The sequence below is a fragment of the Scyliorhinus torazame genome, chromosome 2 (assembly GCF_047496885.1).
Source record: "Scyliorhinus torazame isolate Kashiwa2021f chromosome 2, sScyTor2.1, whole genome shotgun sequence".
Lineage (NCBI taxonomy): Eukaryota > Metazoa > Chordata > Chondrichthyes > Carcharhiniformes > Scyliorhinidae > Scyliorhinus > Scyliorhinus torazame.
The window spans coordinates 173,928,288-173,941,660 of NC_092708.1; the positions used below are offsets into that span (position 1 = coordinate 173,928,288).

General features: G+C 42.3%; 2 protein-coding genes across 6 annotated transcripts in view; both read right to left on the reverse strand.

Moving 5' to 3' along the window:
- Positions 1-8,428, reverse strand: part of wdr12 (WD repeat domain 12) — a 43,627-nt gene extending 35,199 nt beyond the window's left edge. The window contains exons 1-2 of the mRNA XM_072480388.1: positions 8,280-8,428; positions 639-733 (exon numbers count right to left, since the gene is read on the reverse strand). Of these exons, the coding sequence (XP_072336489.1) occupies positions 639-733; positions 8,280-8,320 (136 nt within the window). The 5' untranslated portion in view covers positions 8,321-8,428. The remainder of the gene's footprint in view (positions 1-638; positions 734-8,279) is intronic.
- A 1,344-nt stretch (positions 8,429-9,772) lies between these two features.
- Positions 9,773-13,373, reverse strand: part of LOC140393862 (calcium-responsive transcription factor-like) — a 79,800-nt gene continuing 76,199 nt past the window's right edge. For all 5 annotated transcript variants that reach the window (XM_072480437.1, XM_072480400.1, XM_072480426.1 and 2 more), the window contains one exon: positions 9,773-11,811. In XM_072480437.1, coding sequence (XP_072336538.1) covers positions 11,711-11,811 — 101 coding nt within the window. In that variant the 3' untranslated portion in view covers positions 9,773-11,710. The remainder of the gene's footprint in view (positions 11,812-13,373) is intronic.

Below are 13,373 nucleotides of genomic sequence, written 5' to 3' on the forward strand. Positions count from 1 at the left end.
ACTATGGTAGATGAACTAAAAGGGAAATGGGAAGAAGAGCTGGGGGAGGAGATCGAGGAGGGGCTGTGGGCAGATGCCCTAAGCAGGGTAAACTCGTCGTCCTCGTGTGCCAGGCTAAGCCTGATTCAGTTTAAGGTATTACACAGGGCGCATATGACTGGAGCACGGCTCAGTAAATTTTTTGGGGTGGAGGATAGGTGTGCGAGGTGATCGAGAAGCCCAGCGAATCATACCCATATGTTTTGGTCATGCCCGGCACTACGGGGGTTTTGGATGGGGGTAACAAAGGTGCTTTCGAAAGTAGTGGGGGTCCGGGTCGAACCAAGCTGGGGGTTGGCTATATTTGGGGTTGCACGAGAGCCGGGAGTGCAGGAGGCGAGAGAGGCCGATGTTTTGGCCTTTGTAACTTGTGACAAGGCAGTTGCCAATTAGGGCTAGTTTTCATTTTTGTTATTTAATATTTATTCTTTTTTTTTGTTTATATAAAATAGGTCATTGTTATTTGTGCTGTTATAATATTGTGTAAAGGATGCACAATGTACTGTGTTGGTTGACCAAAAATTTTCAATAAAATATTTATTAAAAAAAAAAAAAAAATTGGATCAATTGGCTGGCACTCACAAATAGCATAAACTCACCATGTTTTGCATCCAGGAGCTTGTTGATAACTTTACTGAGGTCATCGACTTCAGATGAAGCAGGTACAGAGAATGGTATGTCATCCAATTCATACCTATGTGTAGAAACACATTTCTCAGTATTTGAAAGACAGTTTTAAAATATATTATCTTAAATCTCATTCTACTTTGTGGCCATGATAGCATGTACCCACTGCAGCCAAGACAACAGGTGTGATCAATAGTACAAATGTTTGTACTGAGCAGAGGGACTATTGCATTGACTACTTTCCCTTCCTCCCCATTGTAAAACCTTTTCATTGAATTATAGACAGAAAAGTACAAGAAGGCCATTCAGCCCATGAAGTCTACACTGGTTATTTGAAAGAATAATCCAGTTTGGCCCAATCTCCCAACTTTTGTTCCATAGTCCTGCAATTTAATTCTCCAAGTTGATATCCAATTGCCTTTTGAAAGCTACTACTATATCAGTCTCCAGCATCAGGTTGCGCATTCCAAATCCTAATCATTTGGTGTGGGAAATGTTTTTCCTATGATGCCTATGGCTCTTCACTGTACGCCGGTGGTTCAGCTGTTGGAAATGGGATTTTTGACATACTCCATCATTCTCCATAACACTTTTTCCTGACACTAGCTCTTAAGGACTAACATGTACTTTAGCTACTCCCCTGACTTGTATATACCTGCAAAAGCTCTTAAGATTTGTTTTTATACTCCTGGGTAATTTACTCTCATGGTCTAATTTTTCAATTTTCATCAACTTTGCTGGTTTCCAAAACACTCCCTATTCTCAAGTTAACTACAATGCTTTGTCATATTAGAAATCTTTTCTTTTATCTAATACTCTCATTAGCTTCACTAATGAGCCATGGATAGATTTTTCCTGCAGTTTTAATTTTTAAATGGAATGTATTTTTGTTGAATATTTTGAATTGTTTCTTTCAATTACCAGAGCTTTTCATCTATTTCCTCAATCAATCTTTGCTAACACCCCTCTCAAACTATGTCACTGTTTTAAAAAAATTGGACATTTCTGTTTGGGACAGGAGTAGCTCATTTTCAAACTTCCCAATATGGAATTTACTTTATTATGATCACATTTCCCAGTGATCTTTTACTATGAAATTATTAATTTTCCTTGCCTCATCACACAATACAAAATCTAAAATCGCTCTAACAGTTAGTTCCACCACATATTGTTCCAGGAAACTGTGAAAGCATTCTACAAATTCATCTTCCAGACACTTTTGCCATTTTAATGCATTAGTCCATGCCTTTGTTAAAAACTCCAATTATTTCTTACTTAACACTTTGTCCAACAATATAACTATTGTTATATGGCCTATAAACTTCTTACATAGATACATAGAAGATAGCAGGAGGAGGCCTTATGGCCCTTCGAGCCTGCTCCGCCATTCATTACGATCATGGCTGATCATCCAACTCAATAGCCTAATCCTGCTTTCTCCCCATAGCCTTTGATCCAATTCTCCCCAAGTGCTATATCTAACCGCCTCTTGAATATATTAAAAGTTTTAGCATCAACTACTTCCTGTGGCAATGAATTCCACAGGCTCACCACTGTGTGTGAAGAATTGTCTTCTTATCTCTGTCCGAAATGGTTTACCCTGATTCCTCAGACTGTGACCTCTGGTTCTGGACACACACATCATGGGTAACACCTTCCCTGCATCTACCCTTCCCTGCATCTACCCTGTCTAGCCCTGTTAGAATTTTATAAGTCTCTATGAGATCCCCTCATTCTTCCGAACTCCAGCGAGAACAATCCCAACCTAGTCAATCTCTCCTCATATGACAGTCCCGCCATCCCTGGAATCAGTCTGGAAAATCTTCGCTGCACTAGAGAGAGAGAGAGAGAGAGAGAGAGAGAGAGAGAGAGAGAGAGCAAGAACCTCCTTCCTCAGAGAAGGAGACCAAAACTGCACACAATACTCCAGGTGTGGCTTCACCAAGGCCCTGTACAATTGCAGCAACACATCCCTGCTTCTGTACTCGAAACCTCTCGCAATGAAGGCCAACATACCATTAGCCTTCTTTACCGCCTGCTGCACCTGCATGCTTACCTTCAGCGAATGGTGCACAAGGACAACCAGGTCCGGCTGCACACTCCCCTATTCCAATTTACAACCATTCAGGTAGTAATCTGCCTTCCTGTTTTTGCTTCCAAAGTGAATAACCTCACACTTTTCCAAATTATACTGCATCTGCTATTGATATGCCCACTCACCCAACCTGTCCAGATCTTGCTTTGGATCCCTGCATCCTCGTCACAATTCACCCTCCCACCTAATTTGGTATCATCTGCAAACTTTGAGACGTTACATCTGGTTCCCTCACCCAAATCATTAATATATATTGTGAATAGCTGGGGTCCCAACACCGATCCCTGTGGTACCCCACTACTTCTGCCTGCCAATTTGAAAAGGACCCATTAATCCCTACTCTTTGTTTTCTCTCTGCCAACCAGTTTTCTATCCACCTCAATACATTTCCCCCAATCCCATGTGCTTTAATTTTGCACAATAATCTCTTATGCGGGACTTTGTCAAAAGCCTTCTGAAAGTCCAAATATACCACATCGACTGGCTACCCCTTGTCAACTGTACTGGTTACCTCTTCAAAGAATTCCAATAGATTTGTCAAGCATGATTTTCCCTTCATAAATCCATACTGACGCTGAGGACCCGGGTTCGAATCCTGGCCCACTAAGCATGTGGAGTTTACACATTTTTCCCATGTCTGCATGGGTTTCACCCCCACAACCCAAAGATGTGCAGGTTAAGTGGATTGGCCACGCTAAATTGCCCCTTAATTGGAAAAAAATAATTGGGTACTCTAATTTTTTAATTTTTAAAAAAATCCATGCTGACTCTGACTGATCCTGCCACTGCTTTCTAAATTTTCCGCTATAAAGTCCTTGATAATGGATTCAAGCATTTTCCCCAATACCGATGTTAGGCTTACTGGTCTATAATTCCCTGCTTTCTCCCTACCTCCCTTTTTGAATATCGGAGTGACGTGAGCCACCCTCTAATCTGCAGGGACAGTTCCAGAGTCTATAGAATCCCGGAAGATGACCACCAATGCATCCACTATTTCCAGAGCCAGCTCCTTAAGATGTAGATTCTCAGGCCCTGGGGATTTATCCACCTTCAATCCCATCAATTTTCCCAGCACCATTTCTCTACTAATGTTGATCTCCCTCAGTTCTTCCCTCTCACTAAACCTTTCATTTTCCAACATTTCTGGGATCTGATTTGTGTCTTCATTTGTGAAGACAGAACCAAAGAATGCATTCAATTGCTCAGCCATTTTCTGACCCATGTTATTCCATGTCCCATTTGGATTCTATTTCATGATCTTCCAAGCTAAGGTCATTTCTCACTACTGTACCCAAGTTATCCTTTACTAAAAGGGCCAAACCTCCTTTACTATTTTGCCTGTCTTTTCGATATGTTGTGTATCTTGGACTATTTATTTCTCGAACTTTGTAACCATGTCTCAAAGATGGTGATTATATCTAAACGATTATTTGTGCTTCCAGATCATCTATTGTGCTTCCAGATCATCTACCTTATTACATACTCAGATAAAAGGCTTAATTTTATTTTTGACTACTATCCTTTCCATGGACCTTACTCATTGATGCCCAACTAACTCTCTGTACAATCCTGTCCCACTCTGCTGGTCTTTAACCAACTTGCTCTATTATCTTGACTTTTCCTTTTAGACTTCCAAATCTCACTTCACTTTTAGTTTAAAGACCTAATTATACAATTTGCCAGGTCAGTTGGTCCCAAAAGAACAGCTCACTTGCTTCCCAGTACCACAGTCAGTGGCTCATGAATCGAAAACTTTCCTTGCCACACCATTCTTTGAGCCACAGGTTTCACGCACTAATCAGCAATGAACAATAAGCATCAAAGCATTTAGATTATCTGTCTGTGTCTAATCAACTAACCACAACCAGGTTAACAGTATATCCTCAGGAAGTGATGTGATGCAAAGTTTAAAAAAAAGAACATTTAAAAAAAGCTTTATAACTTGAAGGAGGCAAAATATTGCAAATGGTCTTTCAATTCTCATTTAAGTTGTTACTATTTCAATTACAAGGCCACACTCCAGAGTTCTTAGTCGTCTAACATAATGTTTTGGTCAGTCACAAAGTTTAAATATTCCAAAACCAGCGGTCAGCCTTTCTATTTTAGTTTCCAGAATTTCTTTCACTTATGTTGGGAGCAAAATCTCAAAAATTTAGTTTTCCTTTTTGTTCGATCTAACATTGATAACTTGTGCTGGCTAATTCTATTCAGTTTTAAATTTGCACAGGTTGCAGAGCCAGATTTTGCACAATTCAGCACACATATCCAATCTATTGTATATTGCTCTTTTAAAGTTTCAATATACACTTTTCTTTATTGATGTTAAACTATTTTTATTCAAAATCAGACATTCTTAGAATCATAGAATGCCAACAGTGAAGAAGGAGGCTATTTGGTCCATTGGGTCAGCACCAACTACCGGAAAGAGCACTCTACCTAGGTCCACTCCCCGCCCAATCCCCATAACCTAACTTGCACATTCCTGGCGACCAGGGGGCAATTTAGCATGGCCAATCCACCTAACCTGCATATCTTCAGACTCTGGGAGGAAACCGGAGCAAACCCTGGGGGAACGTGCCACAGACAAGGCTGGAATTGAACCCGCATCCCTGGCCCTGTGAGGCTGCAGTGCTTACAACTGTGTCGCCCTTAATGTTTAAATAACATTTTACAATGTAAACTGTAATGTCGATCATAATACAATTGAATTCCATATTAAGTTTTAAAGCAACATATTCCAGTCCCATTCAAAATTTTAAACAAAGACAAATACACTGGCACAGCTGGTTGGTTGTGTTAATAGACCCAACGATATGGTGATAAATAAACAGCGGGAAACATTTAAAAAAACAATTCAAAATGTTCAACAAAAATACAATCCATTGAAAAACAAAACCTCAACAACAAAAACCTATTTGTGGCTTACTCAGGAAGTTAAAGGTAGTATTATTAACTTGACTCAAAAGGTTGTGAATCTTTGGAATTCTCTATTCAAGTGTTGTGGCTGCTCCATTGTTTAATATAGTTAAGCCTGAGATGGTTTGGTTTCTCAAGGAATCAAAGGCCATGGGGGTGCACCGAGGTGGAGAGGCGAAGCGATGCCACTGAAGATCAGTCAAATTCATATTGAACAGCACCAACAGGCTCGCTTCAAACCCACTAGGACATTATAATGGAACGTCTGATAACATATGGTACTTAGAAATCCCATCATGCACAAGGAATTGCAAAACCGCTTGTTAATTTAATGCTTGTTTTACAAATATGTTATTCGGATAATTAATCTCACTTCAAAAGGAATCTAGACCAGTGAGATGAAAATTGGGCAGAATTCATGATGCTGATCACATTGTCCAGCAACAACTTGTGTTGTGAAGTACTTTAGATGAAACAGAATTGACCTGCCTACAATGTCCCAACACTCTATTGGGGAATGTTTACATAGCAGCAATGACAAGATTATCGTTTTATCATTGCTATGTGAACATCCCCCGGTGAAGAGGGTTGGACAGGAATAGCTTGAGCTGCCTAAGTGTTGATTCACGGATCAATAACAGGGACAACCCTCAAACCGAGTAGCAGGAACATTAAAAATCTCAAGAACTTAGAAGAGATACAAGGGAAAGCAAGTAATAAAAATAAAAGGGGGCAGAGGCTGAGGGGGACCGTCCGTGAGGATTAAAATGACCAAATCATGAAAGAGTCAGTAAAAGCAGAGCAGTTGAACCCGAGCTGCCATTCAACTTATTTGGTTTCTTTCCTCTCGACTCAAGCACTTTTTTGTTCCCTCTCCTCCCATCCAGTGCTACAGATGACTGATCAGGAGCCTATGGATCATGATGACAGAAAGGTTGGTAGGACATGTATTTTTCCTCCAGATGTACCAGAGTGGTAGTGAGAATGAACACCATCCGATGGAAGACAACGATGGGGCGGCCCTGGCAAAATACATTTAAGGAGGACCTTCAACAGTGGGACACAACCTGGGCTGCAGCAAAAGAGACTGGTGGAACAGGTCTGGTAGCAGAGCTTTGCTGCCTATTGTCCTGATGGAAGCAGAGGAAGTAATCCTCCCACGCCATGTAATAGTGTCTAACTTCCAACCCATTCTCCAAGGCGGCCTTCAGGACGCGCGACAACGCAGAATCGCCGAGCAGAAACTTATAGCCAAGTTCCGCACACATGAGTGCGGCCTCAATCGGGACCTGGGATTCATGTCGCATTACATTCATCCCCCACCATCTGGCCTGCGAAATCCTACCAACTGTCCTGGCTTGATACAATTCACACCTCTTTAACCTGGGGTTACCCCATCTCTGGATCTGTAAAGATTTAATCACCTGCTAATGGTCGCATTCCAAGCATTGTTTGGCATCTTTGAATTTGTCTATATGTGTGTTTCTGGAACATACCTCTTCATTCACCTGAGGAAGGAACAGTGCTCCGAAAGCTAGTGACATCGAAACAAACCTGTTGGACTTTAACCTGGTGTTGTAAGACTTCGTACTAACTTCCAACTGGCATCTTCCCAGACACCTTTTTCATAGAATCACAGAATTTACAGTGCAGAAGGCCATTCGACCCATCGAGTCTGCACCGGCTCTTGGAAAGAGCACACTACTTAACCCCACATCTTCACCCTACCCCGTAACCCTGCAACCCCATCTAACCCAAGGGCAATTTGGCATGGCCAATTCACCTAACCGTCACATCTTTGGACTGTCGGAGAAACCCCACACGGAAAAGGGGAGAACGTGCAGACTGCGCACAGACACTGACCCAAGCGGGAATCGAACCTGGGACCCTGGCTGTGAAGCCATAGTACCCTTAGGTTAGATGCCTGCTCGGGGCATGTTTTTGAGACAAAGAGCTCACCAAGAGGGGCATCAGTGGGATTCCTTCATTCTATGATGCAGCACAATTCTCAAGTAAAAGACTGCATGGATTGTGGTCCACATTCAAAATTTAGAGAATAAACCCAATGTTGTTGATGCACCCTTGGGCGGTTACAAAGGGAGGAGGAAACAATAATGCATCAAGTCAATGACCTACTTCCCTCCCCCCCCGCCTCAGTTTGAAGATGCATCGAGTGGCCTGCCTTGCAGACCACGAAGGTCCTGGCTAGATCCTTGGCACATACTGTGGTAGCCAATTAATTGAAATGAAGATAGATTTGTTTCAACAGACTTCAGGGTCCATCAGATGTAGTCGGGAGGTCGGTATGGATGCTCCTGAAGCGTCAATTACCTCTGCCGTAACTGGATAATAATAATGTGGCTTCGAACTGGATCGGACTGAGCTGTGATGCCCCGTGCAGTTGAATAACCTGATAACATTCAGGGCTCCCAGTGCCAGCATGGACTCCACATGCGAGAGCGAAGGGTTTAACTACAAAGTCTGGCTTTATTAAACTAACCCGCTCGGGGCATGTTTCCCGACCCACACCCGCCGCTGCGGTGCGGGCCCTTGCTGGCGGTGGGATAACGCTCAGGAGCCGAGCCGAGCCGGGTGAACTCACCTCCTGTCCTCCGTATAAAACCTGGCCTGCAACTGCGCCATGTTGGATGGTGGAGCAGCGCTATCCGCGCCTGCGCACTGCCTGCCGGCCTCAGTGCTGTCACAGAACCTCCAGCACCACGTGACCGTGACAGCCACAACAGTCGATCGCCGCGCCAATCCAATCAGACCTTCTGCGAGCCATTGCCCAAGACTCCCAAAGGCACACTGTCTCCGAAAACAGCAGTTGCTGTTGCACTGAACATTTCCAGACCGGGCTATTGAGCATACTTATAGAAAGATAGTCTTTGTTACAGGACATCATTTCATTTCAATAAAAAACTATAACCATTAGGGCAGAAAAGTATTGGCTCGATAGTGCAACTTATCCGTTTACGAGTTAATCAGGACAAACAATAAGCACATTTTGTTTCGAAAAGATTGCCTGGTGTTTCTGGCACTTTTTGCTTAATATTAGAATTGTTTGAACAGAGGATGGGGCGGCACAGTGGCTTCCACCAAATTGATTGATCTGAACCAAAAACCGCGTCAATTGTTTTAGTTGGAAACAATTTATATAGATTTCCAAAATGTAGTTGGCAAGGTATGTAACAGATACAAGATCAATTTCATGATTGGAGGGGGGTACATTTGTAGAAATGCATGGGAGTTAAGCAGGCATAACGGTGTCAACTAAACAGGAATTGAGTAGGTTTTTAACAGGGCTCCTTTCTGAGGCTATGTAGCAAAATGATGATAAAGTTAAAAAGGTTAAAGATGAAAAAAATCTCCAATACACTATAATGGGTTCAGTTAAAGTTTCAGGAGCTCATGTTTTTGCTTCGATTCTTCTTCCTTCTAAGCTTGAGAGGGTTTTCTCTGGCAAGGCTGTCGACTTCCTTTGTAGATTCAAGATCATTCCAACTGTATAGTAAAGATGTGCCGGGCATGCACTGGTTTTAAACAGTAAAGCAGTTGTTTACACCAGCAGTGAGAGAGCGAGAGAGTTCCTTCTTCGATCAAGGTCTAATCATTTCTGAGGAAGAAGTGCTCGGAAAGCTAGTGATTCGAAACAAACCTGTTGGACTTTAACCTGGTGTTGTAAGACTTCTTACTGTGCTCACCCTAGTCCAATGCCAGCATCTCCACATCATAATCACTTCTGATCAGTTCTCAGAAGCATCTCACATGAACCATTCACTGGCTGTTGTCAGCCAGAACACTGTCCCTGGCCAACCCACAGGTTGCCAGCCAGCTAATCGAACCAACATCCTCCAAAGTTGGTTCTTAAGATTCCCTCAGCACTGACAAGTCTCTATTCTCCTCTGCAAAAACAAATCCTGGAACACACTGTCCTGGCTCGCAGACACAGGCTGTTCAGTTTATGTCCACTGCTTAAAAGGCACATTCCAATTATGAGTCCATGGACCAAAAATAATAAAATAAAAAAGAAATGGGAACAAAGGGAAATTAAAAGAAAGGACTTGTGTTTAAATGAAAAGACAAACAGACAAATTACAATGAAAAGTGTCTTTATTTGAATTATTTCATTTCTGTTGGTAGCTTTCATAAAACATTCCAATCTTCTGCAAACACTGATGTATTAAAACATTGTCTGTGATCAAACTTCACTGAAGCAAGTGTACTTCTGTTTAATGGTTCACGTCAGGTAGATTTGTGTAATTAGAAAAGCACAATGTATGCACCTGTGCAAGAATCATGGTTGACTGTACTGGCAGTTCTCAGTTAGCTTGCTGATGGGGCAGCCAAGGCAACAAGAGGTCATCCTACCATGGCTGAAATAAAATCATTCTATCTGTTTCACACTATTGGAGTAACTAATTTTCTATTGAAAATGTTCCGTTGGTTTAACTGTTTGAACATCATCTCCTCACAAGGTGTATTTCTTTTTAAGTTTTTTAACTTGTGAATTCTGGAGGTCTTCAAAGCTTCCCAAATAAGGAAAAATTGGCAATTTTGAATGCCACAGCAATTGTATTTAAAGATAAATACATAATGTTTTTTACATTCAGTTATAGAATCATAGAATTCCTACAGTGCAGGAGGCTATTTGGCCCATTGAGTCTGCACCGACCCTCTGAAAGAGTACCCTACCTAGGCCCGCTTATCTGTTTAATTTTGCAGTTAATCAGAAAATGGCAAAAGTTTCTCAGTCAAAAGGTGGAATAGTACTGAAATAAAAGATTGTGCAGTCATAATTCCCTGCCCCTCACCATTAAAGAGACCCACACCCTGAAAATGTGAAAAATTTCTAATGATAGCTGTGCAATGGTTGCACTTACATTGTTCATCACTAATTAAAGGCCGGTGCGTTAGACATGGAATAATGCCCTCATAATCAGATGGTCTGGTTAGAGGTGTCCGCCAGATCCCAGCGCCTCATTAAAAAACTCAATTACAATTACACGGCTTACTGGTAAGAGCAGTTCATTTCTCCCAGAACTGTTCTTCCCCTCCCAAAATAATCTTCATTTACAATGTCCTTCCCTTTGAAAAGGAGTTCAAGAAATACAAATGTTTTCTTTCACTGGAACTTTGCATCTCTGAATCACTGCTACTTTATGCCATTAGTAAACATTTCAAAATACAGTATGGACCTTTACAGTCAGGAACCCAGCAAAGCAATCTGTGACTATGCATCAAATCATATGTCAGGCTTGAGAAGAATACTTGCTGGTGAATTTTCAAAGGCCAAGGGCCCAGAGCTCAAAATTAATTGTATTTCCAAGCTCTGCAAGCTACTTGTATGTGAACTAGAAAATCCTGAGTGGCCACTCCTCTGCAGTTTGAAGGTACCATGAGATTTCAAATCTGGCTCCATATCTGGCATCAAAGCCAGTACAAAGCAGTCCAAATTTTCCACTGTATTTCCAACAATTTGTGAATAAATATAGTCTGTTCCGATCCAGCATGCTTTTAATTCATGTACTCTCATTAGTGTAGGTCTGGTACCAGCACCAGAAAATCTATAGATAACACCAATAAGCAGCAGCCTTGTAGTAGAAATCTGTACAGATGATGATCCTTACGTTGCTGGCACAGGCTTCAATACCAGCTCGTGACAAAGTGCTGATCTGTTGCGTTTGTTGATATTTTAAGGATACATATTAGGTAGGCCACCAAAACGGAGATATTTCTTTTAGCAGCTCTGAGCAGTTAATTTTTGTTAACATGTTCAAATGCCCTCACTGTTCATTCTTACAAAGCAGGCTGAGCAGAAGGTTCATGCATATGACAAAAATTAAAAAGTTCTCTCCTTGCAAAATAGGTGAACCTATTGTGGTTACTGGAATGGAAGCTTCAACCTGGTCTTTGTCTACCACCAGATTTACCCTTATGTTCCATGATAGCTCAGGAATCTCCCACGCCAGGGTACTAGTCACTGGGCACCACCAGTTTCTTTGGTTGCATACATGAAGTAGATGAAGATCTTCAGTCTCCTGGTCCAGCTATCTCAGGCAGGCAGGACCCAGCTGCAGGTAGGCTCCCATCTTCAGACTCCTCTTTCACCTGGCTAATACATCGCTCCTGGGCTATAATTACATTGGGAAAAAAGTTAAGCAAGAGCAACAATATTGATCAAAACAACAGACGTTTATGAATAACCATGTTTTTTCTAAATGGGATAGATAAATTGATATCAGCATCCATGTAATAAATGTAAAACTATGTTATTCAAACTTACTGTTGGTGGTGTGGTAGCAATCAGGAAGTAACACTAAAACAGAAAGAGTAGGAAGGATTTTTCAAAAATGTTACATGCTTGAATTTAGCCAAATAAAGTTAAGGTCCATATCCTTCCACTGGATGCTGCTGAGAACGTTTGGCAATGCAACTAAAACAGCCCCTTTCACAAACCGCTTGGCTTTGAATTCAAATTATACATAACTGATAAGGTCTCTTCCCTCTACTTGCCATTAAGGAACATAAAACAACATTGGCAAAGTAAATTTAAAGGCCATTGCAAGAGCTCACAGACATTTGTTAGTTTTAAAAAATTATTCTACGGAACAGAATCCTAAATATTGACTGTCTGAAATTCATTGGATCGGAGGAACTAACAGGTATGGGCGGGAGGGAAGAGATGGCTGCGGTTTGCAACGATGGTGGTGGGGGAGAGAGCGGAGAGAGGAGAAATTGGCTGCTGGGAATGAGGTGATGGAAAATACTCTGGCTGCTGGATGGGGCCAGGGTGTATGCAGGCGCGCATGAGCGAGAGCACTGAGGGTGTGTGTGTGGGCAAGAGCACTGAGGGTGTGAGGGCGAGAGCGCTGAGGGTGTGTGAGCGCGCGCGCGAGAGCTGTGTGTGTGTGTGCATGTGGGCGAGAGCGTTGAGGGTGTGTGTGTGTGGGCGAGAGCGTTGAGGGTGTGTGTGTGGGCGAGAGCGTTGAGGGTGTGTGTGTGGGCGAGAGCGTTGAGGGTGTGTGTGTGTGGGCGAGAGCGTTGAGGGTGTGTGTGGGCGAGAGCAAGGAGGGGGTGTGTGTGGGCGAGAGCGCTGAGGGTGTGTGTTGGCAAGAGCACGGAGGGTGTGTGTGGGCAGACATGAGGATGTGCGCGTGTGGGTATGCACATGCGGGCGAGTGTGTGGGCGCGAGGGTGCGCGCTTGCACATGTGGCCGTGTGTGAGTGTGTGCGCGCATGTGTGTGTGTGTGTGTGAGCGAGTGTGTGCATTTGTGTGTATTAGTGAGTGTGTATTAGTGAGTGTGTATTTGTGCGTGAGCGAAGTGTGTGTATGTGAGTATGAGAGCGAGCGGGAGTGTGGCTCACTGCCAGTTTCAGGGTTTGCACTCACCCTTACCGCTACACACCAACACAGTCACACCAACTCATAGGACTGGGTGAGTGGGTAAGTACCGTGAGACTGAGAATAAATCGGAAATATACAATTTAACCCTCTCACACTGTAATGGTCATCTTTATTAATTACTCATTATTTTAAATTATCAGTATGGTGATTTAACATTGCTTTATTGTTGCTCAGCAAGTTGTTCCATATATCAATATTTTATTTTTTAAAAAATATTTTATTGAGGTATTTGAAAAAATTTATAACAGTAACATAAACAATGACATCAAATGGTAAAATAAACATTC